The 27,486-nt window shown below is 40.4% G+C and overlaps 2 protein-coding genes across 2 annotated transcripts; one reads left to right on the forward strand and one right to left on the reverse strand.

The window, feature by feature from the left end:
• Positions 1–147: 147 nt before the first annotated feature.
• Positions 148–8,040, forward strand: arpc3 (actin related protein 2/3 complex, subunit 3). The gene is made up of 7 exons (XM_071541085.1): positions 148–246; positions 641–740; positions 3,171–3,247; positions 3,836–3,904; positions 4,387–4,513; positions 6,154–6,248; positions 7,754–8,040. Exons 1-7 carry the CDS (start codon positions 241–243, stop codon positions 7,814–7,816), a joined length of 537 nt encoding a protein of 178 aa, XP_071397186.1. The 5' UTR covers positions 148–240; the 3' UTR covers positions 7,817–8,040.
• A 611-nt stretch (positions 8,041–8,651) lies between these two features.
• ube2g1b (ubiquitin-conjugating enzyme E2G 1b (UBC7 homolog, yeast)) lies at positions 8,652–14,174 on the reverse strand. Its single transcript, XM_071541086.1, has 6 exons — positions 13,969–14,174; positions 13,351–13,453; positions 13,156–13,253; positions 11,762–11,940; positions 10,820–10,932; positions 8,652–10,551 (listed from the first exon to the last, which is right to left on the reverse strand). The coding sequence occupies exons 1-5, from the start codon at positions 14,009–14,011 to the stop codon at positions 10,846–10,848; spliced, it is 510 nt and encodes a 169-aa protein (XP_071397187.1). The 5' UTR covers positions 14,012–14,174; the 3' UTR covers positions 8,652–10,551; positions 10,820–10,845.
• Between the last annotated feature and the right edge of the window lie 13,312 nt (positions 14,175–27,486).

Raw genomic sequence — 27,486 nt, forward strand, 5'->3', positions numbered from 1 at the left:
ACTCAGAACTCAAATACATTTTTCACGTGGCCCTAATCCTCTTCCATATTACAGTCTATGGTCTGTACAGGAAAAAAAAAAAAACACGAGTTTGTTGTCGCCTCCTTGTGGTCAATACAGCGCATAACACCTGTCCACTTCCTGACTGTAGCTCTGTTGGGTGGGACAGGCGGAAGCAGCGTCCTGCAGCGCTGACATTTTTCTTTCGCCGAGCAGTAGGACAGATATTTATCAATCAAGATGCCGGTGAGTAAAAAACTCCCAAAATACCGACAAGCATAACCAGCTTTTTCTTGCGAAGGTTGGGAGTTAAATTTGCACCGAAACTCCCCTCGGTGATGGAGGGGCCTCCGAGGAAGAAATGACGAGTCTTGTGGCTAGCCGAGTTAGCATGCTAGCTCGGAATTAAGTGATGATGGAACTGCCAGAAAAACATAGAAATACGTGCTTTCGTACTTGCAAAAACGGTCATTTTACGGCTAATAATGGCATCATTCGGCGATGTGATAGCATAACACGGGTGACAACAGTCTAAGGTGTTATTCATACTGTGATTTTGCTAGCCAGGGAACGTTACTCAGTACGAAAATATGTGACAGCAACTTACTTGGTCTCTTCTCTCCTCTCCTCTCCTCTCCAGGCGTACCACTCCAGCTTTGTGGGTTCTGAGGGCAAACCGGTGGGGAACATGGCTTTGCTTCCCCTCAAAACCCAGTTCAAGGGACCAGCTCCGAAACAGAGTACGGTTAAGTTATACAGTATTATGTCTTTGTTTTTGCTTCTTCTGATGTGCCGTGACAGCAAAGTTTTCCAGGAAGTCCCCCCTCCTCTTGTTCATAGACATTAAATAATTGTCAGTTACTTTAAACGATGTAGCTATTTACCCTCTTCAATCAGCTTTTCAAGGGTTCATTCCCTGATGTGACACGTTACTCAGCTGCAGATGCATGTCGCTTCCTTATAAGGTCTGATGTGTGCATCCTCAATTTTAGCCTCTTTAAAGGGTAACTTCGGTATTTTTCAACCTGGACCCTATTTTCCCAACTGCGGGTGTCTAAGAAACTAATGGGGACAACAATTTTTGAAATTGGTCCAGTATTGAGCGAGATCGCTTCAGCCGGCAGCCGCGAAACAGGCTGCAATGTAATCCGACGGGGCAAATGCGCACCGTCAATGTACGTCCACTAAAAGTGCTTGTTTTTGCCACTGACTGGCTCAGATTGTTATTATAAGTGTCTGACACAATATGGAAAGGACCCTATACAGAAATGAAACGTACTTCCTTACCTTTAGCTTGATCCCGTCTGTGTGTAACCAAGTCTCGCCCAAGTCCCGCGAGAGCTTAGTTGTTGCAGGAAGTCACCTGTGGAAACGTGAGTGAGAGTTGGAGAGAGGACTGCCACCGGGAGGAGTTTGTTGTGTTGGAGTACAGAGATCGTAGCTCAGTGTTATCTCAAAGATTTTCTAAGTCATGGCTGAATATTTACCTGATTTCGACAACGTGGAAGAGGCCTTTGAATTCGATGGCGGCCCGTATTTATTTGAGCCAGAGTATACGGATGAAGAGCTCCTACTCATTGAAGAGCTACCATCATCATTCATTGCCAGTAAGTATCTCTATGATATCTGCTAATGTATAGGATATACAAATGTAGGCATAAAAGTGGTCGTATAGGTCGTATAATAGATAAGCATAAATATGACATTTTTACACCACGCACACACTTTGGCAACAATATTACACAGATAATTTCAGCTTGTTGATATCACTTATTGTATTATTATGAATGTCAACTGCTGAAAAGGGGAAATGAATCTATATACATATTTTATAATCAATCATGACTCAGTTGATAGGCTATTTTACACATACTACTGGCTAGCTCCGCCAAGGAGGTTATGTTTTCGGTGCCGTTTGTTTGTTTGTCTGTCAGCAGGATTACGGAAAAAATGCTGGCCCGATTTTCATGAAACTTGGTGGAAGGGTGTAGCATGGGCCAAGGAAGAACCCATTAAATTTTGGAGCGGATCTGGATCCGACTCACGAACAAACAATAATAGCATGAACCTTAGCGGAGGTCTGCGCTCTCCGAGTGCCTTTCTGGTTTAGTGATTGTTTTTGCCGTGTGTACTGATGCCAGGACAACACAATAACTTTAGCTAATAACATTACCTCCACTCTGTCTGCAGCAGGTCTCTCCACTCTCGGGACAACATTTTTCTTTAGGAAAAAGTGCTTTGGGATAGGATTTCGTCTCCTCTTTGGCTGGCTGTAGTCATACCGGTCAAAATGGTCACTGCAGACCCGATGGTCTGCAAGGCGCAGCGTATGGACAGGAGTGTTGGCATCCATTTGTAGCACAACTAGCCACAACTTCAGCGGGTCACTATCCAACAAAGGCAGTCTGTGAAAGCTGCGCGAAGTGTTGCGCGACATTTTGTTGGCACAATTCGGAAATGCGCAAACACGAACCATTGTTTTTTTTTATTTTTTATTTAGATCTTTTAGATAACGCTAAGCTACGATCTCTGTACTCCAACACAACAAACTCCTCCCGGTGGCAGTCCTCTCTCCAACTCTCACTCACGTTTCCACAGGTGACTTCCTGCAACAACTAAGCTCTCGCGGGACTTGGGCGAGACTTGGTTACACACAGACGGGATCAAGCTAAAGGTAAGGAAGTACGTTTCATTTCTGTATAGGGTCCTTTCCATATTGTGTCAGACACTTATAATAACAATCTGAGCCAGTCAGTGGCAAAAACAAGCACTTTTAGTGGACGTACATTGACGGTGCGCATTTGCCCCGTCGGATTACATTGCAGCCCGTTTCGCGGCTGCCGGCTGAAGCGATCTCGCTCAATACTGGACCAATTTCAAAAATTGTTGTCCCCATTAGTTTCTTAGACACCCGCAGTTGGGAAAATAGGGTCCAGGTTGAAAAATACCGAAGTTACCCTTTAAGGCAGACTGTCATAATTGTCATCTGTCATCTTCAAATTCTGCATGAATAGTATGTACTGTATTAGACTTTGTGGACATGGGGCACAATGTCAAGGTTTAGGATTAATGTCTTTTAAAAGTTGGAGCTAAGTGTTTGTTCTTCTGTGTGTTGGCAGATGAATAATTTCACACACCTGAGTACTCAGCCTTGTTTTTTGTCATTGCAGCCGGAGACTCAGATATCATCGATGAGGCTATCTACTACTTCAAAGCCAATGTCTTCTTTAAGAACTATGAAATCAAGGTGAGAAACTTATTGTCACTTGTGTTGGCTCCGATGCACGGCAGCTTGCATGCTTGCTCTATTAGAGTCCGAATGACAGAAGTGTTTTAGGGAAGTGAATGTCTATATGCATAAACCTAAAAAGATTAGGAGTACTGACGTAGGATGTTTGGTCAGTTGTCAGTTCTTCTTTTACAGTCTGTTGACGGTGGAACCAGCCAAATATGTAAAAGTAAATCCAACCATAAACAAAACAGAGGTTTAGATTTTTTTCACTGACAGTTAAAATATTCAAGTGAGGAGCAAGTATGTCTTTTTCCTGTATTTTTTTTTTCTCATAGCCCTGCCTCTCCGTTTGTGCCTTGAGGCCGTTGTCTCCGCTCTCCCACATGCCCCGGCTTGCGTGTTCCCCTCAGCAATACAATCTTCTCATAGTTTCATAGCTTTTTAACTACACAGCCCAATACTGGTCAGGCCAGACTGGAACTGTACTGATCACAAGTCCACCTTTTGTAAATATCAATGCATTAGACAAAATACAGGATTTTTCAGGGTTATTTCAAGTATTGCAACCAGTGAGATGTGTGTGTGTGTTTGTGTATTTTTCAGAACGAGGCGGACAGGACGCTGATCTATATCACACTGTACATATCTGAATGCCTAAAGAAGCTACAGAAGGTAAACTGCACAATTTGTCACAGGATTTACAGCGGGCAACATCTGTAATTTACGCTGGCTTTATTGAATTGACAGTGATAAGTGAAAGATATGTGCTAAAGCTGTGGTTCTCAACCAGAGGGTCAGGACCCACAAGGGGATTGCAAGATGATCTTTAGCGGCTCATCAGTTGATAATTGAAATGCAAAAAAAACTAGATTCCTCATACAAATTTATTGTCATTTTAAAAAAAATTGTATCATGATAATATGTTTACAGTTTAGGCCCTTAGCCGCTGAGGCTACAAGGCAAAGTTCAAGAATTGCCAGTAGTTTAACAATAAAGAAGTACAATGAATCACAATATAGCGTTGTTAAGAATTATACACAAATATAGGGATAATTTGTTTAATGCCTAACTGAATGGGCTGAAGTAAAACAGATGAGCTTGGTTTTTTCCTCGTGATCTCACCCTCTGTATTGGTGTTGTTTTGGTCTTTCCAGTGCAGCTCTAGGGGCCAGGGAGAGAAGGAGATGTACACTCTGGGCATCACCAACTTTCCCATCCCCGGAGAGCCCGGCTTCCCTCTCAATGCCATGTACGTCAAGCCTGGCAACAAGCAGGAGGAGGGTAAGAACCAACACTGCACACTACAGAGCAGAAAGGGCACATGGCCTGCTAAGTGCTGTCTGAGGAGATTTACCAAGACCTGAAAGAGTCTTATTCACAGTCTCTCAGGACCAGAGGTGGCAGAAGTACACAAATCCCTTACTCAAGTAAAAGTGCAAATACGCATCTAGAAATATACTCTGGTAAAAGTTGAAGTACCATTTCCTTTACTCAGGTCCAAGTATAAAAGTACATGGGCTTAAATTTACTTAAAGTAAAAGTATTCCTCTAAAAAGGCATTTCTAATGTACTAAACTGGTTCTCTGTTGAGCGTTCCTCTGAATCAAAGATGAGAAAGGGTCTGCACCTCAAATCACTAACATTAATTCTAGCAGCTAAATTCACTAATGTTAATTCTCTTCTCTCTTGTTGCTTCTCTCTTCATCGTGTTGCTTCTCTCTCTGTCCCTTTCCCTCCTTTTTGGCTGCTTTGGTGAACAAGCAGCCAATCACATTTGGTTTTGATCAAGATGCAGGAGAAAAAAGCAAAACAATTGATTTCCAGAGAGTAACAAGTCTGTTTTGAAAATGTAGTGAGTAGAAAGTATAGATTTTTCTTTTGAAATGTAGTGAGTAAAAGTGAAAAGTCTTAACTGAAAGAAAAACTTCAGTAAAGTACAAATACTTGAAAATCTTACTTTGTGACTTGTAGAGTAACAAAGTATTTTTATTTTGTTACTTCCCACCTCTGCTCAGGACATTACACTAAATTAGCAGTGAGCGTTAGCAGTTAAGTTTTAGCATGGACTCCCACCAGTGCCGTTTCTCTGCCCTGCACTGAATTGGCAACAGTTTCCTTTTCCACTTCTTACACTGCGAGCAATGCTCTGCCTGAACGAACATCAAGCCCAAAATAGCCATGCTGACCTGGGCCCATAAGCATTAAGTATCTGGGATTGGGAAGTGCTGATATATTGATGCTTGTGTGGCCGTGAGCCTCGGTCATTGTTCCAATATCAGTGCTATTATCCTTTGAAGCTTAATAGATATGGGTGCTGATATTCATTCATGCCTAGAGATGATATGTTGAAGTTAAGACGTGTCCCTCTGAAGTAGCACGTTCCCGTTTTGGCCTGGGAATGAACCCCATCATTGTCTTTACTGTGTCTTCCCCTCATTATATGCCCCATGTCTCCTCTCTGTAAAGATAAGAACATGTTAAAGGTGCATGGTCAACAATTATTGCTATGCCTTAGGTCTTTTCGACCTTTTTAACTTTCAGTGTAGCAGTCATTAACTAAATACCAGAAGTACTGCACTGTGCTACTTTGTCTCGTAATACTCATGGTGTGAACTCTTAAAGACCCCATGAAACTGCATCTTTACTTCCTTGATTTGATGTATTTCCTGTTGAAACAGGATGTTGAGGTGGGACATAACACAGTGAGGGAGCATTCAGAAGTCTAAACCAATGGAATATCAGTGTGGGAGAGAAAGGCAGTTTTATTTGATGCTACTGGTGCAGCATGAGGTCACCATTGAAGATACTCTGTTTTCCGGGAAGTAAAAGTAATGTGATTTCACTTCATGGGGACTTTAAACCAAACAGCAGTTGTTGATGTTGGGATGGTAGTGATGTTGGTGGCTGTGTTCCCTTTCCAGAGACCATGAGGGCGTACCTCCAGCAGATCCGCCAAGAGACCGGTTTGAGGCTATGTGACCGCGTGTTTGACCCCCAGACGGACAAACCCAGCAAGGTGAGACAGTCCCCACATTTTCCGAACATAAAGCCTCTACAGCTGTGATTGCACAGAGCGCTTGCACCAGGTATTTGGAAATTCGGATCTGGCTTCAAAATCTTAGTGAAGATGACAAGCAAGTATATAGCAGTGTCAAGTCATTCCTGCTCTGACCCACCTTTTGGCTTAGTAATAGTCTTTCCAGATCTCATAAACATGGAAAATTGCCAGTAACCTTTATCCACAATATAATTATTGAGTCAACTACTGTATGTGCGAGGTGGTTTTACTCATGTGAAACACTGAGACTAACATGAAATTTGAGTTATTTGAGCTATTTAGTTGCTGAATACTGGGTTCCTATTGGCCTTGAAAATCCTTGAAAGTCTGCGGATTTCAGAAAAATAAAACAAGGTCTTAAAAGCTTTTGAAAATGAAGGGATGGCTGTGAAAGTTCTTGATTTTTTAAAAATATATAAATATAGCACCCAAATTAATTAATATGCCTCAGCTCTCCATTCTGGCATCAACACTGAGGAAAACCCTGGGATGGAGATTTGTGTTGATTAAAACAGGACTTGTTGACTTGACAAAATCATGATCATCTACAATGTTTAATTTTGACCAATGTCATGTCTTACCCCAAAACATGCCAAGTTTGAGGTCTTGAATCTCACCACGCAAGACCTTAAAAGTCATTGTAAAATCCTTGAATTTGATGTCTAAGTGAAGTGTGGGAACCCTGTTAATAATAGTCAACAGCAAAAAGCGGGTTGCTGTCCATAACCTGAAAGTCTATGTCTAGCAAGGAAAACTGTTCAAAACAAGAGCAGATTCTTTACAGCCCCACGGCACATTTGTGGTGATGACATAATAGTTATTTTTCAATTCAAGGATTGTGGGAGTTGTGTGAAATTTGCGGTGATGGTGCGAGGGGAAACCTATAGTAGGAACCATCTTTGCAGAGACGATCAGTCTGCAAGATAGTTTTTCATAAGAGATACATTGTTTCCTGCAGTGTAAGATGAAATACTGTGTAAAAGTAAAAAAACAAAACAAAAAAAAAACCCTCTGATTGATCATGCTTCTATTTATCCCTGTTTATCCCTGCTCCCTACCTGTATGCTCAACCTGGCCAGTTGCTTGTGAGTGAGACTGCTCACCATTGGTCAGTTCATGCAGTGTAAAAATTACTGATTCACAAGGCGAATGGTCCCAGGTTACCACAACTATTCTTCATGCCTCTTACCTTACTGCAAGGATTTGAGCAATTGATGCACATTATGTATAAATACTCCCTCTCCTTTCAGCATTTGCTTGATGGAACATTGTTTATCTTGCTCAGCCAGTATATATTAACATCTTGAGTACAATTGTGGGTTTGGGAGATAAGTTTTGTACTCTTGACTTATGATTAAAAAATTATGTTGGTACCAAGATGCTTTTTTTTTTTTTTTTTTTAAATGTAGCCATGGCTGGTTTGACTGAAAAGATTCCTCCTAACAGTGGCTTGTTTCTTTCAGTGGTGGATGTGCTTTGTCAAGAAGCAGTTCATGAACAAAAGCCTGTCAGCTCCTGGACAGTGAACGACTCAGGACCCCCGGTTTCTATTCTACACGTGCAAGACGGATGGATTTTTGTTTGTTTTTCCCTTTTTTGGGGGGTTGGGGTGGGGCGGGTTCTGCTTTTGTGTGGCTAAGATGATTTTATACTGAATATGAGTCCAAGGATGTGTCCTTGCTTGTCTGGTTGTTAATCATATTGAGCTGGTGCTTAATTCAATAAAGCAATCATGGAGATTGGAAATACATATGGCACTGTATTTTGTCCTTACTGCACCTTACGCTTAGAAACAAACTAAATGGCTAATCTAATCAATCAAACTTTATATAGCACCTTTCGTGCAAGATGGCAATACAAAGTGCTTAAAATGAGAAGATAAATAGATACAATACAATGAAAATCAGAATAATATATTAATAGTAATAATAAAAGTAAAATAAGACAGCTAATTGAAATAAAAGTAATGCATAAAATTGGGAGCTTAGTGAAACTGAAACTTTCAGTTAATGACTTAAAGTAATGCTAAAGGAAATATGAAAAGTTGTATTCTAGTCCATTGCATATCAGGTTTTGAAAAACTTTGGTTAACTCATGTATATATATGTATAATGTAGGCTATTTCTTTTATATTTGTACCTTTAATTAGCCTATACAAGTAATTTTAGATAGTTGCCGTCTGTTTAAAATGCCAAATAAGGACTAGGGTTGGAAATTAGCAGTAGCTACAAACTCCATGTGCATACATCTTTTATATTTCAATTGTGAAGTGTAATTCTGTTAACTGCACTGTCCCTATCAAATAAACTACTAAATAAATAAAAGTAATGGGTAGAGAAATTCCACATCATCAGTCAAGAATATCCACACTGAGCTTTATTGCTTGTTCTCACAATCTAACATATTCATATGACCTCATCAATGGGTGAAATTGCACACCTGTAACTCAACCAAAAACATCCTTACTAAGAGCATAAAAAGTGCTATTTCAAACATTTTACTAAATCACTTGACCAGGAGACCCTTGAACTGTGGCTGGGCTTTGAAGCGCTACTGGACTATGGCAACACGCGCCGCCTCTCGCATGAGAAAGGCGGAAGCACTTTTCTCTCTGTACATGTGCAATGTTAAAATGTATGACAGTTTCTCCAAGGGAATACAAACGAGGTCAAACAACTTGCCTTCTATGATACAGTTAATATTTACATAGATAAAAATACTGTTGTAGCATTGATCTTCATTACAAAAAATATTTATTGGTGTTTCATGCTTCAATTCATAGCTTTTTTTTGGTTTGTCCAAAAATCTTTTTTCTGGACTCAAAACAGAAGAGAAGCCTCCTGATGCAGACGTCACTGAAGAAAAGTTTCCTTTCCTTGCAGTGAAACAAATTTTTAAGGCAGCATTGTGTGATGGTTTCTCCTTAAGAGAAGGAACACTTTCTCTGCAGAACATTTCGGAGGTGCAGGGACGAGGAAAAACATTGTTGGTCTCTCCATCTCTTTAATGACCGCAAATGCGCCAAACCCCAAAATTGCATAATTGATGACATAATTGTAGAGTGGATGGCTCAGTGTGGCAGGTTGAAAATAAATGAATAAAAGCCCTTCAAAACAAGAGACATGCATCAAAATAATCGTAATCTAAATAAATAAAAAGTGAACTCAGGTGAGAAAACGGTGCATTATCAAAGGGGATATTTTCTCCACACATTCACCTGGCAGAAATCTGATGAGTATTTACATAACATGGACAACAGTAGGCTGTATATTTTCATATCTTCCTATGAATTAAATATTGATGTATAGTTGAAAATGCTTTGATTTTATCTTGGGGTTGGCAGACTTTTTTTTTTTTTTTTTTTTTAAACAAATCATTCGAAGCAACTGAGAAAAAAAGTTGACTAGTCGCAAGAGCTTCTATGCTGAATTTTTACAAATAAAATTTCTCGCACTAGAGGGCCGTTGGTAAAAGGAATACACAGCATGCACGGCTTATCCAATTACATCTTTCAGAGCAACGACCTCATTTCCATCATAGCTTTTTAGAGACAGCCAAAAGACTGTTCTGTTCTGCCCTGGTGAAAGTAACCGTCACATGGATTTGGAGTAACAAATATTGCTAAAAAGTCAGCACAAATAAACCCCTTACACTGTCATTTCGTTGGTAAAGAAATACAACAGACATATTGAAATTGGTGTGAACACATTGGTGGAAGAACTTTCATAATGTGCATCTACGCAGGAATGAATAGTGCCAGTTATCATTTTCTCTGTTCTCAAATAACCTGAATTCAGTCAATTTAACATGCTAAGTACAGTGTGTTGAAGAAGAGAGTTGAATAAAAACAAAAAAATTTCAAAAGCTACATAATCTTTTCAACACCTGAAGATGTACTACGGACCTATATAAGCGGATGTTGAACATTTGAAAGTAAAACAAAACTTCAGGCAGCGTGAATGCTGCTGCTCATTCAGCCGTATGCAGAAATATGAACAATGGCTCTCAAACTGATACTAGCAGAGAAAAAAATATTTGACTGCTCAACAATGTCAAGATATTTTTTTTTTTTTTTTTTTTTTAAACCACAGCCAATGGTACTAAAGTATTCATGGCTTAATAAACAGATTTCCTGTGTGTCTTATTCTTCTGTGGGTGGCTAGTAGACATTGCAAAAGTTCTGCCAAGTGGTCTTCCTAGCTGACTTAAGTGCAAACCCAAGTGCAACCCCTAGTTCAATCCCCTGTTGATTAGTTCCAACCTGAAAAACAAAACAAAACATCACTGCCATTTGGTTATATTCATGACAATACAAATAGTATTTCAGTAATATGTATAAAGCCATGTATAATATTGTGACAAACGATCTGCATGTGATCAGCTGCACAACAGTTGCTCCTCATCTAAGTGATAACAAAAAGAATTGAGTATACAACCACACAAACCTCAATAATCACGCACGCTCCTTCCCATTTCTTCCTCTTGCGAGGTTCGAACAGCTATAAATCCTGACAGGAGGCGGTACTTACTCTGGGCTGATGCCTGTAGTGAGGCTCTAGTCAAAAGCCATCTCCTGACTCTTCCGTACGCAGCGTGCCACCTTTCTTTTGAACTCTCCTGTGGGATCCTCCCTCCACTCTTTCTGCAGGGCATGGCAAAGCACAACAGCACCACATCAACATTTTTGTACATATTCTAATTATGATTATGAGCGTCATAAAAGAACACCCAATGTAAAAGGAATAATGTTTATTCATACAGTGTCACAGGGCATTATTTCCTAATCAGTTTACCTTCCCTTAGCAAACTACCTATGTCTTGTTTTGCAGTATAGCTCTACCTAACCAGGCGAAAATGTTTCCTATTCATAGTATTCTGTTACATCTCCACACGGCCATCTTGGTAGGAAAATAGCTGTGATTGTAATAGATGAACCAGTGATTATAATCAAATGACAGCCACAGACCATGAGCTGTGTATATGGTAAAGCACCATATTGATAGGACATGCATGTGACATCATGTGAATACTATGAATAGCCACGAGGCCCAAGCCCTTTGTGGTTGGATTAGTCCATTATGGTTCTCATTGATGCACTGACTGAAGTGACCAAGTACACAATTGGCTTTGACCAGCAAACACCTTTGGGTGTCCAGTGTGTGGAGTGTAAACTGAACCAATCACAGCCACACTATGGCTGACTAATAGATGTTTGGCTTCATCACTTTGTTAATTCTACATTGCCTTTCCTTTAAACCTTGACACACACACTCTGATTTGCACACACACATACAGTATATGACATATATGTGATGACAGATGATGAAGGGTTTGACTCTATGTGCTAATTCCTCAGGTTCAGGTTGAAATCCAGTCTGCCACATATGCACCACTGGTAGATACGGTCTGTCTGGTATTGGATCTAGCCCCAGCTTGAGAGTCTCCTAATGTAAGACTGTAGTGGCACTTACAGCTGCATCCACATTGGCGGGAGAGTCTCCATTGGGGTCTGCCAACATGGAGATAACACTGATCATGATGGTCTCCACTGTGTGGATCGGCAGCCAGCGCTCCTCAGGTTTCTCATAGCCGTACTTGTCCTCTCCAGGCTCATGCAGGATAGAGATGCACACATCGCCGTTTTTTGCCACTGATGGAAGAACAAAAAGGAAATTAATAAGGAGAAAGGAAAATAGTACAGATATTACTGATAAACTTGTTAGTACCAAAGGTAGCAGATCGGACTTAGGCATACCTAGTAAATCCTATTATCTCCCTGGATGCCATAATATTTCGAATTTTATTTATTTCCACACACATCAAGCATGTCAGGAGAAAATTTGTCCCTCAGTAAATTTGTTCTCATGCTATGCCACTAGACCTGTATCTGAAAAGCAGGAAAGGCCAAAACTGACACATAATGGAGTAGCCAGTCCTTAATCTACACTGTAAACATCTTATGAATGTTCTTAGCGTTTCCAATTGAAATTAATAGGTACTGCTAGCTGCAAGCTAACATCCCACCTTGTGGTGACCGGTGCCCACTGGCATGAATGACTGTTTCAATTTAGTGAAATGCCAGTAGAGAAACTTGTTTTCACACATTGTGACAGTAGCATGGTGAAGAAAATAAGCAACTAAATTTCTAAATGTCAGAATATAATCTCCCCAGAGATAGTCGAGCGGTTAAGTCTGCCGCTTCTGGAGCCACGTGTGTCCCTGCTGGCCCAGGGCTGCAATCATGCCAGAGCTTTCTCTGTGTGTCTACCCCACTCTGTCTCACTTTCTACTCCCCAACCGTCTGAATAAATAAATAAAAAGCTAAAGGAGAGTTATTTCTCAAGCCAAAACTTTTGCTTATAAATATTGGTCATGTGGTACGGGAATCTTGGTGTCAAAAACAGGATTTAACTGTCAAGCGTGGTAAACATGGCCCCAAAAAATGCTAGGTAAGCCTCAGGCACACAGCTAGCTGGCCTGTACAAACTATATACAAGAAAGAAAGAAAGAAAGCTCACAAAATCGTTACTGATCACTACTGATCTCACCCAATACATGATGAATTCTACTTATTACCTTCTAGTTTAGCAAAGATTTTCAAATCAACAAATATACCACTTCCCTCCCCAATTTGTATCATTAAATTCAAAATTTAGTTAAATGGCCAACAACGTGGGATCCTACTAAAATGTCCTTGAACTTTTGTTGAGGTGGGATAGCCAAGGCCACACCTCCACTGTATGCTGTATGTTTTTATAGTCTATGTTGTTTCCAATGTTTGTACTGATTGTCTTGTCTTGTCTGCTCTAGATAGCACAGAATAAATTGACTGATTCAGATTCATTAGAAACAAGGTGGCCCTTACCATTGGGATGCCAGAGTTCTGTGATGAACTTCATCTTGGGAGGCCTCAGAGGGTAGTCATGGGGAAAGGTCAGGTTGGCTTTGAAGAAACCTCCCTCGCTGCAAATGAGAGACAGGATGTCAGGATGTCAGTATGAGTGAGCAGAGATCTGAGCGGACAGGGAAGGTAAAATCTCTAGTCACATATTTCACTCACAACAGTGTATCTTGAGGTCCAATGACGACCACTTCCCACTGGTAGATGTCATCATCGTCTATAAGACCCGCAGAAAAGCCCTCCACTGGGTTCTTGTTGAGCTCTGAAATAAAAGATCCAAATACCCGCGTGTAATCAAACAAAACTGAAATCAATATGGCCTATTTTTCATGCTTCAGACTATTCGTGGCCAGGGATTTTATCTAATATAACTTCCAGTAGAAGTGGCCTCAATGTCAGTAGAAAGCCGGAGGAGACGTGTCTGGAGGAGGACTGACAACACTGAGCTGCTAGTTACATCTCTTTAACAGACAGACGGGCACATGTCATGTGTGTGACATGGCATGGGAATTTTGAAATGCTACCAGCAGTGACTAGCTACTGACACTAGCTGCTAGCTAGCTAGCCGAAATGAATGCCGCAACTTAGCTACCAGCCAGTCTAGCAAGCTATCTGTTCAAGCGGATTTTACTAAACATGTTCGCTTAAGTTGTACAGTATCTAGATCCCTGTTTAAAGAAACTTATGCCAGCCCAGAAAACAACCACAACAAGACAGCTGTGGCTCAGTCTCAGCTGATTAGCCACCTAACAAATAAGCTGTAACTAGCTAACTTACCTGCTAGTTGTTTACGTAGTAACAGCGAGGATTGTTCAGTCATTTTTAGCTCTGTGTAATTTAGGTTAATTCACGCCAACGGACTATAAACGAAAGCGGGTGGGTGAAGAAGGTAAAGCACGTCGTCCACGTTTCTTCCTGGGCCTTGCTGTTGGCTAACACACCAAATCTCAGCAACAACTCAAGTTACAAGAAATGAGGGTAGCGCTGCTCTGAACCACCAGCTCAAACAAACAACCACGCATGCGCACTTAAGCGCAATGCTCCCGGGAACTTACGTGGGCTTTTCTCCGTGATGTTTTTCGATTCTTGCTGGACTGCACAGTACACGCTGTGTTTAGGCAATGAATGCATAGGATTTAATATGACTACAATACATATGTTTGTATTTGTTGAGACCCCTGACCGACTGCTACTGATTTGCTTTCATTTCAGTTAACAAGTTAGGATAGGCCTTTGTGACTGTGTTTTTCTTTTTAATTTTCCATTATGATCTTTATTGATTATTCTTGACTTCAACGGGACAGTCCCTTGGGCTACAGTCCTTTAACTGGCCCTGCAGAGCAACAGGCGGTATTGCTGACTCTCAGAGACTGTTTTATTTATCAAATGCACAGTATAACACAAGGTCATTCTGAACAATGAAATTCTTAGGACAAGGCAAGCAACAACTACGTGGTAGGCATGAGAAAAATCAAGAAACATATCAAATATTAAATGTTAAAAAATGTCACAAATAAGTGCAAAAATGGCAAAAGAAAAGAAAATATATATATATTTATATATAACCTATTAGAACATTAACAGCAGTTACAGAGCCAGTACAGATGGGCAATATGGACAGTAAGAACTTCCTTTAAATCAAAACAGGCAACCACTGCAAGGATGCAAGAATTGGTGAAATATATGCTCTAGTTTTTTGGTGCCAGTTAAAATCCTGGCAGCTGCATTTTGGACTAGCTGTAGAGTGGAGAGAAACATTTTGCTAGAAACAGAGAACAAAGAATAGTAATTTGACTAAGTTAAGCTGCTTCCTTTTACTGGAAACGGGAGTGGGCTTTGCACACATCATCGAGTGCTCACTCACTGGTCTGTCAGAGAAACTACCTCCACTAAAGATGACAGTTACTTGTGAAATATAAGGACAATAAAAGTACTTCTACAACCTGGAAGCATATTAAAGTGTATCATTTGATTTGACAGACTTTCTCAGGACAGTAAACATGACTGTTTCAGCCACTGTAGCAAACCTGGTGTAAATTACAGTTGGTTGTTTGTCTTTGCCTGGCTTATTATAGGCTATTCCCTCATGAATGAGTCACCACCATGGCTTAACCTTTCGGGTGCTGCATTCACAGTCTCAAAACGTGGCTTCCTATGATTTAATAGTGGCATGTTTCTGGGCAAAAGCATGTCATTAGACAGCATCCATGAAACTAAATTTCAGTCCCAGGCTGAAAAAGTTTAAAGAAATTTAATTACATAAACATACCCCATAAATCAGCATAAGAAATGTTTTTAATGCTTCTGAATCCTATTTCAATCTTATATATTTTACAGGATCTCTTTAAACCTTTTCAGCCTGGGACTGTAAATATTTTTGGGGTTTTTTCCTCATATATATGCATATACTGTAGTGCTCTGTTCTCCTGTGTAATGTAATATCACGTGTTCCCTGGAGAGGAAGCAACACACTCAAGTTGCACTCGCACAATTCAGCTACACAACAATCAGCAGTGTTTTTGTGTTTTGTTCAGAGATTTGATCAGGACAACACAAAAAGGTAGAACACAACGAGGAAAAAGCAGGAAAGAAGGAATATCTATTAACAAAGAATGGAACTGTTGCATTCATAAAGCATAAAAATCACAACTCAAAACACGAAGTTCACCTCTTGAACTCCTCCAGTAGGCTTTTGTAAGTGAGAGTTGAGTTGCTGGTAGAAAAGGTATGCAGGTGCTTCAGCAGGAGACGGACCAACGGACAATGCTCTTCTGTATGAGCATTAAAAAAAGTATCAGAACGTGGCAGATCCCTGATCTCCAAGGGTTTGGAACACTTTCTGAATTGAACTTTCACATGTAATACAGTTTCAGCATGTTATACAAATATTTAACCTGCTACACATACAGAGAAGTTTTTTATAACATCAGGCACCGATAACCTGCATGTTCCCAGACTGTCATACAATTCACTATAAATTCACCCTAATATCCAGAGGATCTCAACTGTGGAATAACTTCACATTCACATTCCCAATGAATCCACATGTTTTAACAATTTCAAATATAAACTAGTCTGACCCGTCTGGTGAACCAAGCTGCTGGAAGTATTGTCCCAGTGACTCAACACAAAATGTATTTCTCGCCCTCCTTCTTGCCCTTTTCACATATGCATGCGCTCTCTCTCTCTCTCTCTCTCTCTCTCTCTCTCTCTCTCTCACACACACACACACACACACACACACACATACACATACACCATTACACATAACACAAATGCATTTGTGCACAGTACATATGCCACCAGGACCTTTTTTATAGAGACTTGACCTCAGATGTTCTACAAATATTATATTTTGAAATTTCTTAATTTCCCAAAAATGTCCACTATGATTTTGATGTTGTAATTTAGATCATGTTTTTCAACTCAGTTTTTTTTTTTTTTTTTTGCTTTTTTTGGGGGGGGTTTTGTGAGATGTTTTTGTGAGATGTTTTTGTGAGCCTCTTCCAAACTGCACAGATTATTGATTACATTCCTTGTTTTTATGTTTTTGTTCTTTTTTTTTTTTTTTTTTTTTTTTTTAAATCTCTCTGATCCTTTTATCATTGTGCAAATTGACTTACATGTAAACGTAAGCTAGCTAGGAACATTAGGCATTCATTGAAATTGGCAGATTTGAGAGAACAGGCTAGGTGTCAAGTTTGCAATGCTAATTAAGGTAACTAATTAGGTACCTTAATTAGTGTCACACCATCTTAATTAATTTGGTACCTTCACAGGCATCCACAGCATCACTCACTTAATGTTACAAACTAACACTGGTGTCAGTGGCAGACATGGAGTTAACTGAACTGAAATTAATGATATTATCAGAACCTCTCTTAACTCAAGTTCCCTTTCCAATCAACTGTCTTTTACTGCCTTCTTCTTCTTCTTCTTCTTCTTCTTCTTCTTCTTCTTCTTCTTCTTCTTCTTCTTCTTCTTCCCCTGCTTTATGCAAATCACTGAAAATTCCAAAAGTGAGTTTGCCAAGTGCCTTCATGCCAACTTGGCCCACATGTCATACCCTCCCTTCTTCGTTTTTTCCCCTTTCTTTATCATGACTCCCAGCTGCTTTTACAATCACATCCATACTGGACATAGAATTGATCTGAAAGGAAAAGAAAGGGAAAATGAATAATAAGGAGAAATCTATTGAAGATGTGACAGGAAAGCATGAAAGCAGTCAGGGACCTTAAGTCTGGAATTTTTATAAAATATAGATGAAGAAGAAGAAGAAGAAGAACAGGAAAAGGAGGAGTAGGAAGAAGGAATTCACTTTCATGAAGACGGCATCCTCCCATTTTCAAAAGGTGCACTGCAGCCTGTGATAGCAAAACCTTTCAGTAGATGGCAGTGCGAGCCACATATTGAGCCGAAAGTGTGAGCTGTAAGTCCTCACATATAGATGAGTTAAAAATTACAATGTGCAACTTTAGTGGTTTGAATAGTTTGCTAGTTTCTTTAACATTTATCTATCCAGGGAAGGCTGTTGAGCACACAATACTCTTTTTCCACCATCTTGCTACACAAACACATCAGGAAGCAGCCTAGTGCAACCAGCAGTGACTACTGTCAAGATGAGAGAGATAAGAAGGTCACTTTCCCCGATCCTTCCTTCACATCTGGGAAATTGCTCCAGCCATAAGCCCGCCTTTCTAACTTTTAATGCCACAGCCTCCGATGGTATTCTCCAAATCTAGATTACATTAGAGTGATTTTATTGCAGGAATAGTCTTATATTCTACTTTACACTCATATCTCACTGTGGAAATTAATCTGTAATTAATCTGTCTGTTTATTGTCCACCAACAGATAATAATTACTCCGTATAGTTATGACACCAGGAATTTACACTTTTTTTGAGTTTTAAAAGCCTATACAGCCTTGATTTGGGGCTAAAATTGTGTAATAATGGGTTTGGTCTTTCTTTGTAAGGAAAAACACAGAGGCAACTAATTTTAGTTAAAGTCTTTACTAAGAACTAGCAGGTAACAGGTGCATTTTTCACCAGCACATGAGAGAAGACGCAATGAAAAGTTAGAAAGAACACATTTTCCCAATTAAAATGTTGGGGACTTGTCATGATAATAAAATAATAATTTATATGATAAAAAAAAAAACCAGACAAATCTGATAATAAGGTATGAAACCACAAAATATGTTGATGTTTGTTAGTTTGCTGTTTGACAGCTCAGTGTCATTCTCTTGCTGGTGTTTGTGTTTTATTTTCACATTGATATACCCTGCTTTAAATAATGGAGTATTAAATCCCCTTGGGACAGCTCAACACCCTACATGGCTGATTACATCCTGCTTTGATTTAGATGCACTCATCCTTCACAAACACCCTCGGAGTCCCCTGTTCTGCCCGGAAATTAGTGAGCCAGTCAACATGATTAATAAATGGCTGGTAAATAATTCGAATTTCATCACTTTACAACAGACATATCACACTTGGGCATCCAATATCACCATGTCTTTCTTTATTGGAGCAGGATTAATGGTTAATGGTTTCACAGTATTCATTGAGATCATGGAGGAAAATTGTCTTTTAGAGACTAAAACCACTGATGTTGTTTGGTTTTTCATGTCAGCCTCTCTCTCAACAAGAGGCCAGTCGCAATTTAAGTGACTTGCTGGACTCCCAACTATAGCAAGGTGGCAAATCTCCAAATGATGCTTGTGTTTTCAATCTGGAATGACATTAATCAATGCATTTCTTTTACTAAGGCACATGAGTGTAGCTTGAAGGACCAAAAGAAATTACAATGAAAACTACCTACATATAAGACACAGATTGGCTCCCCAACACAGGAACACTGTAAATACCAGGGCAATACTTGACCTTATGGGTACTACTAATAACTTATAAAAAACAAATTGACCTATGATTCTGATGATTGATGATGATATGATTCACTCTGCATGGGCCCATGGGCGGTGGGCACCCTTGGGCTCATGGCCAGGATAGCTGTCCTGATTGTCCTCTCAGTGGGTGGCCTTGAATAAGAGGCATCATCATGATCAACATCATCAATGTTTCCGTTTATTCACTCATACAGATACACAGCAAGCTGTGACACAGAGGCAAACACAAATTGCTTAACAGGATTAAAGGACAAAAACAGGATTGGTCTGGGTAATACAACATTTAAGGAGATCATCCATACAGGCAAAAGGGTTGAATGAGGTGCTGCATGGGAATGCATGCCTTGTAAAATAAATTATTTGAATATCCTCCTGAAAAACCAAGACATAGGCTGTGAAAGATTAACCCACATTTGGGAAAAATATGATTATCGCCTATCAAATTTGATTTTAAAGAGAAAAGCCCTGCATGATCGTGGGGAGCACAACTTCCGTTTATTTCTCAGATGATATATTCTTACCCTAAAGCCAGTTAATAGCTGGATAGCTAGAATAGCTGCCATAGTTTCCTATGGAAATTTGTTTCAGTGGATAATGATCGTTCAGATGCATTTCATTGTATTCGTTTTTCTTCTGTAAAAGGCCGTTCTGAGTCTGTCTCTGAATAGTTATATGCTCCTTCTACTATAAAATAGGCCCAATGATCAGTGAAATTCATAAAACTGATTTACCATTGATGCAGGGTACACACATGGGAAACTTTGACTCTGTTTAACATGTAGTCAGAGCTGTTTCATACAAAGACACATTGAACTTGTGAAGGCCTTGCTTCTTAGAGATTACTGTGTGAAGAGTTGTGTGAAGTGCTGTATATTTTATTTAAAAAGTGTTTCTGTGGGAGTATGTGAGATGAAGCCCGGCCTTATCTTATTCCCCTTTACAGAACCTATGTTTTGTCTCCTCTGGTTAGCAACAGGCACACATGCTAATTAAACACTGTGCATGCAACATGAATCAGAAACAAGAGCTGGAGAACAAAACCCCAGTAATCCATGAGATTAATGATAAGAGGGAGACAACACCTAACAGCACATCTTTCTGTTCAGAGTTCAGGCTCCATGATGATGACAGTGGAATGAAAGTAAAAAATAATGGTGGACATATAGAGTATAATGAGACTCAGGAGGTAGAAACAAGGTTTCCGATCATCTCTGTCTGGGAAGCTGAATTTTGATTGATTACACTCCCACTGTAATGAACACAGGTGGTGCAATCAGAGCAATAGGCCTCTCTCATCATTATGTCAGTACTTCCTCTTATGAGTCTTAAATTAAAGGGATCTACTGTTGTTATACAAAAAGACATTCTTAGAAGATAATTGGTCTCAAATCTTTCTAATGTGAACAATTGGGCTGTTCTGTTTAAAGAGAAACAGGTAAGAGATGATGAGACATAGTTGCAGACGTGCACACAAACACACACACACACACACACACACACACACACACAAACACAAACCACCCCACCCCAAAACGCCAGATAGATATAACTAGTATGAATCTATCTTTTGGAACATAGAAAAATTTTATCTCATAAATCATTCATCAATCATTCAGTCATGAATCATAAAATACAGGCAAGCTAGCCAAGCTTAACATGGAGAAATGACTGGAATGAAATGAAAAGAACGAGAAAAAGCTGACATGTTACTGTAAGTTGCAACAAGCTGAAAAACTCAAAAAACTTGGGCTATGCTCACTGGGTTTGAATTGGCAGAAATGATTGTTGACTGTAGTTTTACATCATGGCACCAATCTTAATCCACTTCAATATTTCCCCAAATTTCATTTCTCAAGCATCATTGACCAGTAACCATCTTATCTTTTGATAATTTGATAATCTTAGAAAATACAAACATTGTAGTGATTAACTAGCTTAATCAGTGTAGTGAGCTGGTAAACATTATTGGAAATTAAACTTGCTGGTACAGATTGTTCAGGTTGGAGAAGCGAGTTTGTGACCAGTTCAAATCCCTACATAAGTATAAGAAAATAGTGACTCCAGACCAGCTGGTGGTTGAAACAGCAAGCTATGTTGCTAGGCCTCTTGCTGCTAACAATGAGTCCAAATGGGGTTTATCAAAATGTCTCCAAAAAAGCCAGTCTCTGAAAACGATATGGCGACCAACCGATGTATTTCTATCCACAGCCTGGGAAGTAGCAGCACTGCACCATTTCTTCTACCAAACTCTACCCGGCTCTGTGAAATTGTTTACAGTCTGCTTCTGTTTGTGAGCCTATATGTATCTATCTCCCTTGTCTGGAGGGCTAAGCCTGGAGCCTGGCTACATGTCAGACCTTTTAACCCCATATGAGCCACAGTGCATCGGGCGTTTGCCATCAGAGGCCCTATACACTGTGGAACGGCCTGCCAGAGTGCCTTCTTTTAAATCACTTCTCAAGACACACTTTTATAGACTGGCCTTTAAGTAATTGCTTTTCATGTTTTTAATCTTGTGTTGTTGTTGCCCTTCTTTTTGTATTGCTATTTGTGTTTTGTGCTTTGTTTCTCTTGGTCTCTAGTAAGAACTTTGTAAAGGCTGTTTTTATTTTAGAAAAGTGCTGTATAAATAAAGTTTATGATGATGATGAGGATGAAGATGATGATGATGATGATGAAGATAAGGATGAGGATGAGGATGAGGATGAGGATGATGATGATGATAATTATTATTTGTTCAATTTCACTTAATGCACACATCTACATAGAGTAGTAAGAATATTAATAATTTATCATTGTGTAATATCAGTGGTGTTATTAACACATAACGCACAGATGGCTCTCATAATGGTCCAAATTTCAGATATGATGGTGCAGTTTCAAATCTGCTTCATGAAGAAGAGGAAAAGGAAGAAGAAGAAAGCAAATGTCCAAGCTGTTGACAGGATTATGTCATATCTTCATGTCTCTCCAAATTATATACACATCCTCTAGAAATTAAGGGTTTCATTTCAAAATGCTATTTATCCATTTTGGATAAAAATATTGCCACATGCAATTCATCAGGCAATATTTGAAAAACACAAATTAGTCTGTCCTGAAAAAAATAACCATTTTATAGGCAAATTAAAAAAAACCAACAAAAACCCTTACTTTCAGGTCAGCAGTCAATATGGGTGTCATTTAAAAAAAAAAAAAATGGTGGGTATCTCATTATCGAATGAAACTCTCCAAATATAAATTTTTCCTGAAAGGCCAGATTGCAGGTGTTTTCGGTGCAGAGCCCCTGGAGCAATTTGGGGTTCAGTGCCTTGCTCCACCTGCAGTGATGGTAGACAGTCTGTAACACTGCCCACCATCCAGGGCAGAGCTTTAATGGGCCCTCCTATCAGGGCTGGGAATCAAATCTGCAAATTTGTGTTTATTTGTCAGCCTGAGTTTTAGACTTTAGACCCTCGCACCGCATGTCATTATCAGTTACCCAGAAAGAGTTATAGTCTGCAGGGAAGATAGGCAGGAGGCTGAAATGCATCTTAAGTTCTAATGGCTTGGGTCTTATTTTAACTACTGAAGTTGAATTGGGCCTATTGATCGGGATAGTTAAAATTCTGTGTGTGTCGTCCAGCTGCCCAGTCTTCATCCAAAGACCAAAAACATCTTAATTTGCTTTCTTGACATTCATACACCGAAAATCTGACTGCTGCTGGATAACGAAACAAGACGTCTGCTTATGATCAAAGACGGGCTCAGTATCTGGCATAGTTGAGAAGAGCAATATTGCAATCTAACCCTCCTTTTACTGTGTCTGCTTTGCATTATGTGGTTCTTCGCCCCCAGCCTTGTTTTGCTGTGGATTGAGGAGAGGACAAAATAAAGGCGACTGCCGCAATTTCATCCCTATTGGCCCCTTGGCAAATTGGCCCTTTATCAAATGGGGGCCTCATCTATCAGGCCAAAGACGGGTATTGAAATTGCCCCGCCGGCCACAAATCAGACCAATGGATCGGCCTTTATCTGAGACAAGGCCGTCATCACTCTGTAGTGGCTGGAAGGGGAGGAACCAGGCCGTTTAGGAGCCTATCCTGCGTTTCTGTGCTGATGGATGTGGCCTGCTTGACCTCCCTGTGACCAGCAGCAGCTGGAGGTGGGCCAAACCATTGCTTAACCTGGATCATTATCTGTGTGCATGTGTGTGTTTGATTCTCGCTCGCTCTCTCTCTCTCTGCGAAACTCTCGTTGTACCACTCTTTCTATCATTCATTCTCCTCCCGCTCAACTCTGTCGGCCTTTCTCTCTTTCTCCTCCTCCATTACTGTGACTTCTCGCCCTAATTTCCCTGGCTTCCTAATCTTTCTGTCTGTCTGTCTGGTTGTCTGTCCGTATCTCTTTCTCCATCCCTCTTTTGCTCCTTCTCTCTCTCTCGCTCTCTCTCTCTCTCTCTCTCTCTCATTCTGACACACACACACACACTCATTCTCTTTCCCCCTTGCCGCTCTAATTCCATCCTCCCACTGCCCACATTCATTTTCTTTGGCCAATCAATGCAAATGGAGAAAGACTATAATAAAGGACAAGACAAATGGATGCTGTATTGTCAGCTGTGCCTCCCCAGTTTTAAACATTGTTCTGCCTCCTATGATTGATGAAAAGTTATAGTCAGGTAATACTTCAGCCATTGCCATATTCCGCACAAGCAACTATCTTTAATGGGAAGCTATCTAAACTGCCCAGATGGTGTTATCTTACTGTATATTCCTGCTGCCAATATGAATAATATAAATGTTATTGCAAATGTTATTCCTTTTATATTAGAGCCGGGCCAAATACCATGGAGAGTGATGAAATGATGGCTCGTCCCTGACTGATTCCAATTGACATCCCGATCGATTTACCCATAGGTCAAAAGGCATGAAAAAATTTCCAGTCAACAAGTTTGATCACAGAATTGCATATGACAGCGATACAGGATGGTCCTTCTGACCTATGATCTATCATTCACTGGCGCCCTTCCTTGGCAGCTGGCTTCTTCGCGCATCCTCTCTGATCAATTTCATGAGTTATGGGTTTAACTAAAAGACCATCCACAATCTAATCCTCTTCTTAATTATGTTTTAACTGCTCTGCTTTTATTTGATTAGATTCAATCACAGTGCAATTAACCCACCATGATTTTATTCATACTCAATCAGAGATAGGGATATTATCTTTATACGCAGATTCATTAACATAAACCTGCTTTGTGTCGTTGTGCTGATTCGGAAGCATCGGAGACCACAAAAGGCTTTTCCCCCGCACAGAAGAAATATGCATGTATCAGTTTCAGGTCAAATGGCATTCTGGTACTCCTTGTATTCTCCGACGTGGCAAACCCCGGCCATCTGGCGCTCCCTGCAGTTTAAAACAAACACTAAAAATGATCTGTGAAAACTATTTTTACCCAGGTCTGTCACGTATGAAGTAAGTACGCTGCATAATTCCACTGCTTGCCCTTGGTGCAGGGCAGAAAAGTGAAGCACGGTGAAATGCTAATCAAATTTACGAAAACCAATTCTGAATTCTGAAAGCCTTATCCCACCCCATCCCCTTGACTCTGTATGTGTGAGGTGTTATCAGTCCCTTGGGGAACGCAGGGGAACCTTGGCCTGCGCAGTGCTGGGGAAGGGAAAAGGGAAGTCTTCAGGGGGAAGAACACCCACACACACAATGGACGCCTGCAGAAAGTAAAACAGGTCAGGACTCCAGTGGTCTGATAAGGCAGAGGCCTCATGAATTAAAGAGTGATGGAGGAAATATGACATTTTTCTTTTTCCATTCTGTCTATCGGGATTACTCGCTTGCCAGTGAAATTACCTGGAGAGAAGCTGGTCCGATAATGGACTGCCAAAAAACGCGATTCACTCTAGTAATTTCTCCCTTCTCGTAAGGGCAGATTGGCATTGAAAATTCGAAACACCTTTACAGCCTTGTGGGAAATTTGAGAGACAGGGGAGTTACATTATCATAATAGATCATTTGTATCTACTTAAATACCCTTTTTTCCTATTGTGTAACAGATCCTGTGCGTCCCCAAATCACCCCCCGTTGGAGGAATATTGGATTTACAAGTCTCATCATGCTTAGTACAAGGAGCCATCGTTCCTAAAAAATTCTATATGTTTACTTCTTTCACAGAAAGGCTTCACAGTAACAGTAGAGTTTTCTCTTCTGAGCAATAGTGCTTTCCAAAGTGACTGAACCCACTTACTCTTCAGACAAAAGGCCAAAAAGGATCCTGTCCTGTTGTTTTAGGGGGAAAAGACCTTTGTTCTTCTCCGTTCCCTCTCCAGAGAAGCAGATGATTGATAGGGAAGTGGTAATGGCAGAGGAGGGCAGGGATAGACAAGGCAGTGGGTCTTCTTTCTCTAATGATTGGTTTAAGTGAGTGCTGTAATGGGCTAGGGTGCCAGAGCCGGTGATTTACGGGACCTCTTCCTGTCGTCAAGCCTTTGAGCCAAGCTGTAGGGGCTGAGCAGAGAGTTCAGGCGTTCTTTTTGCAATAATATCTGCTTCATAGAAAATTAAACTATCACTGTTGCTCGTTCCCGCAAAGCAAAGTGTGGCTTCGCATACTTATTGCAGAGTGAACACGAGAGGATCGGCCCGGTCTCAACCTAACCTTTAAGTGAGAAGGGTGGGTGGTGCCATGGAGGTGTGTACCGGCAAAATGATGAATGATCCTCACTGAAAAAGTTGAATACAATTTCCTGCCATGGGCCCCAAAGTTGAAAGTTTGAGACTTAAACGCTTTGGTGTCCCAAAAAAAGAACTCCACCCAAGTTTTATCGGATGCCTCTCAAGCAATATACATAAAACAGTTATTTCTCACTTTGAAAAAGGTCATAATGCCCTCCATGGGGTCTTTTGATAGGCAAACAAAGTGAGGGGGAGCCTGAGGGACGGAATCGTGGGTAAATAGCTCCTCTAATGGAGTCCTAATCTGTGGAGGCAATCTGGAGAGAGCTGCCCCTGGCTGTGCCAGTTGGGATGATGAGACAGAGGTGACAGTGTGGCAGTTATTATTAGTGGTATCATTGATCAGACAGCCGCAGCGGCCGGGTTGGAGAGGGATGATGGATTTGGTGGCTCCAGCCCAGCTAAGCCATGAATGCTGTCAGGGATGAGTCAGGGAGGGGCGGTGTGTCTCCATGGAGAAAAAAAGAGACAGCAAGAAAGAAAGAAAGAGAGAGAGTGAGGGGGGAGAGAGAGAGAGAGACAGAGAGTCTGGGGTGTCATTTGTACTTCCATTGAAATTTGATGGGGTTTTGTTCATAGTTCAGAGATGATAGGCTCTTTTGGAAAGAAGGCATCCATCTCAGGCAATGAGATGTTCCAGATGAGGATTTAGGAAACCCACGAGACTCTGATGAGTATCTTTTGAGTCTGACTTAACCTGGAGCTTTGCCAGTTTTGACCCATATAGCTTTTTTCCCCGATCTATCTTTTCCCTCTGTTATGGTCCTCAGGGTGCTGGTCATAAAATGAATTCTGCTCAAACAATGTTTGTCCTGTCTAATTCTGGCATTCCTAAGGTATCTTGCTCTTTCTGAGATAAAGAAAAATGGAATTGGGCCAGGATGGAAAGATTGGGTGTTTCTGCTCATTTCATCTCAATAATTTCATCCTCGCACACTCGCATGAATAATATGACAGACAGAGAGAATCCCAAAATGGAAAGAGAAAAAAGATAAAGTTAGAAAGAGTATGAGAGTGAGAGAGAGAGAGAGAGAGAGAGAGAGGGAGACAGAGAGAGAGAGAGAGAGAGATACATCAGCTAACTCCTGTATATTGATTTTAACTTTAGAATGCATCAATTCCTGTGTTCACTGCAGTATTTCATATTTTACTTTATCTTACCTTATATGTAATGCAGTTTATATCTAATGTAACTTCATTGCAATGTGTTATTTGCTTCCTGTTTGGGTCTTCATCAATAGTGATGGACGTCCCATCCCCGTCCACAGCGAGGGTGTGAGCTGAGTCACCAGCCAGTTCAGGAAAAAGATTCAGAAAAGCAATTATTCTACTTCACATATTACATTTCGCCTAATTACATTTATTTCGATTTCAGTTATTTCTTATACTGCTGCTCTGTCATTCATGATATGTGATCAGTGTTTCTTTCCTGGAATCCCTTCAGGTTTCTTTTTCTTTGAAAGAGACTCAAACTTAAGCTTCCCCCATTTATGCTAGAGAAACTGGGACTGGAAGTAAAGTTAAGAAGACGATGAATCTCTGAGGACAAGTTTTCATCATTAATGGCCAGCGTTTCATGGCCAATACTGAATATTTTGTGCTAAAGGAACTTGATCATTCCTCACTGTCTCAAAATGCAGGTTCAACAATGAA

The sequence above is a fragment of the Centroberyx affinis genome, unplaced genomic scaffold (assembly GCF_046629955.1).
Source record: "Centroberyx affinis isolate AG114_WGS23_722 - 3 ecotype Tasmania unplaced genomic scaffold, CSIRO-AGI_Caff_v1 ptg003784l_1, whole genome shotgun sequence".
Lineage (NCBI taxonomy): Eukaryota > Metazoa > Chordata > Actinopteri > Beryciformes > Berycidae > Centroberyx > Centroberyx affinis.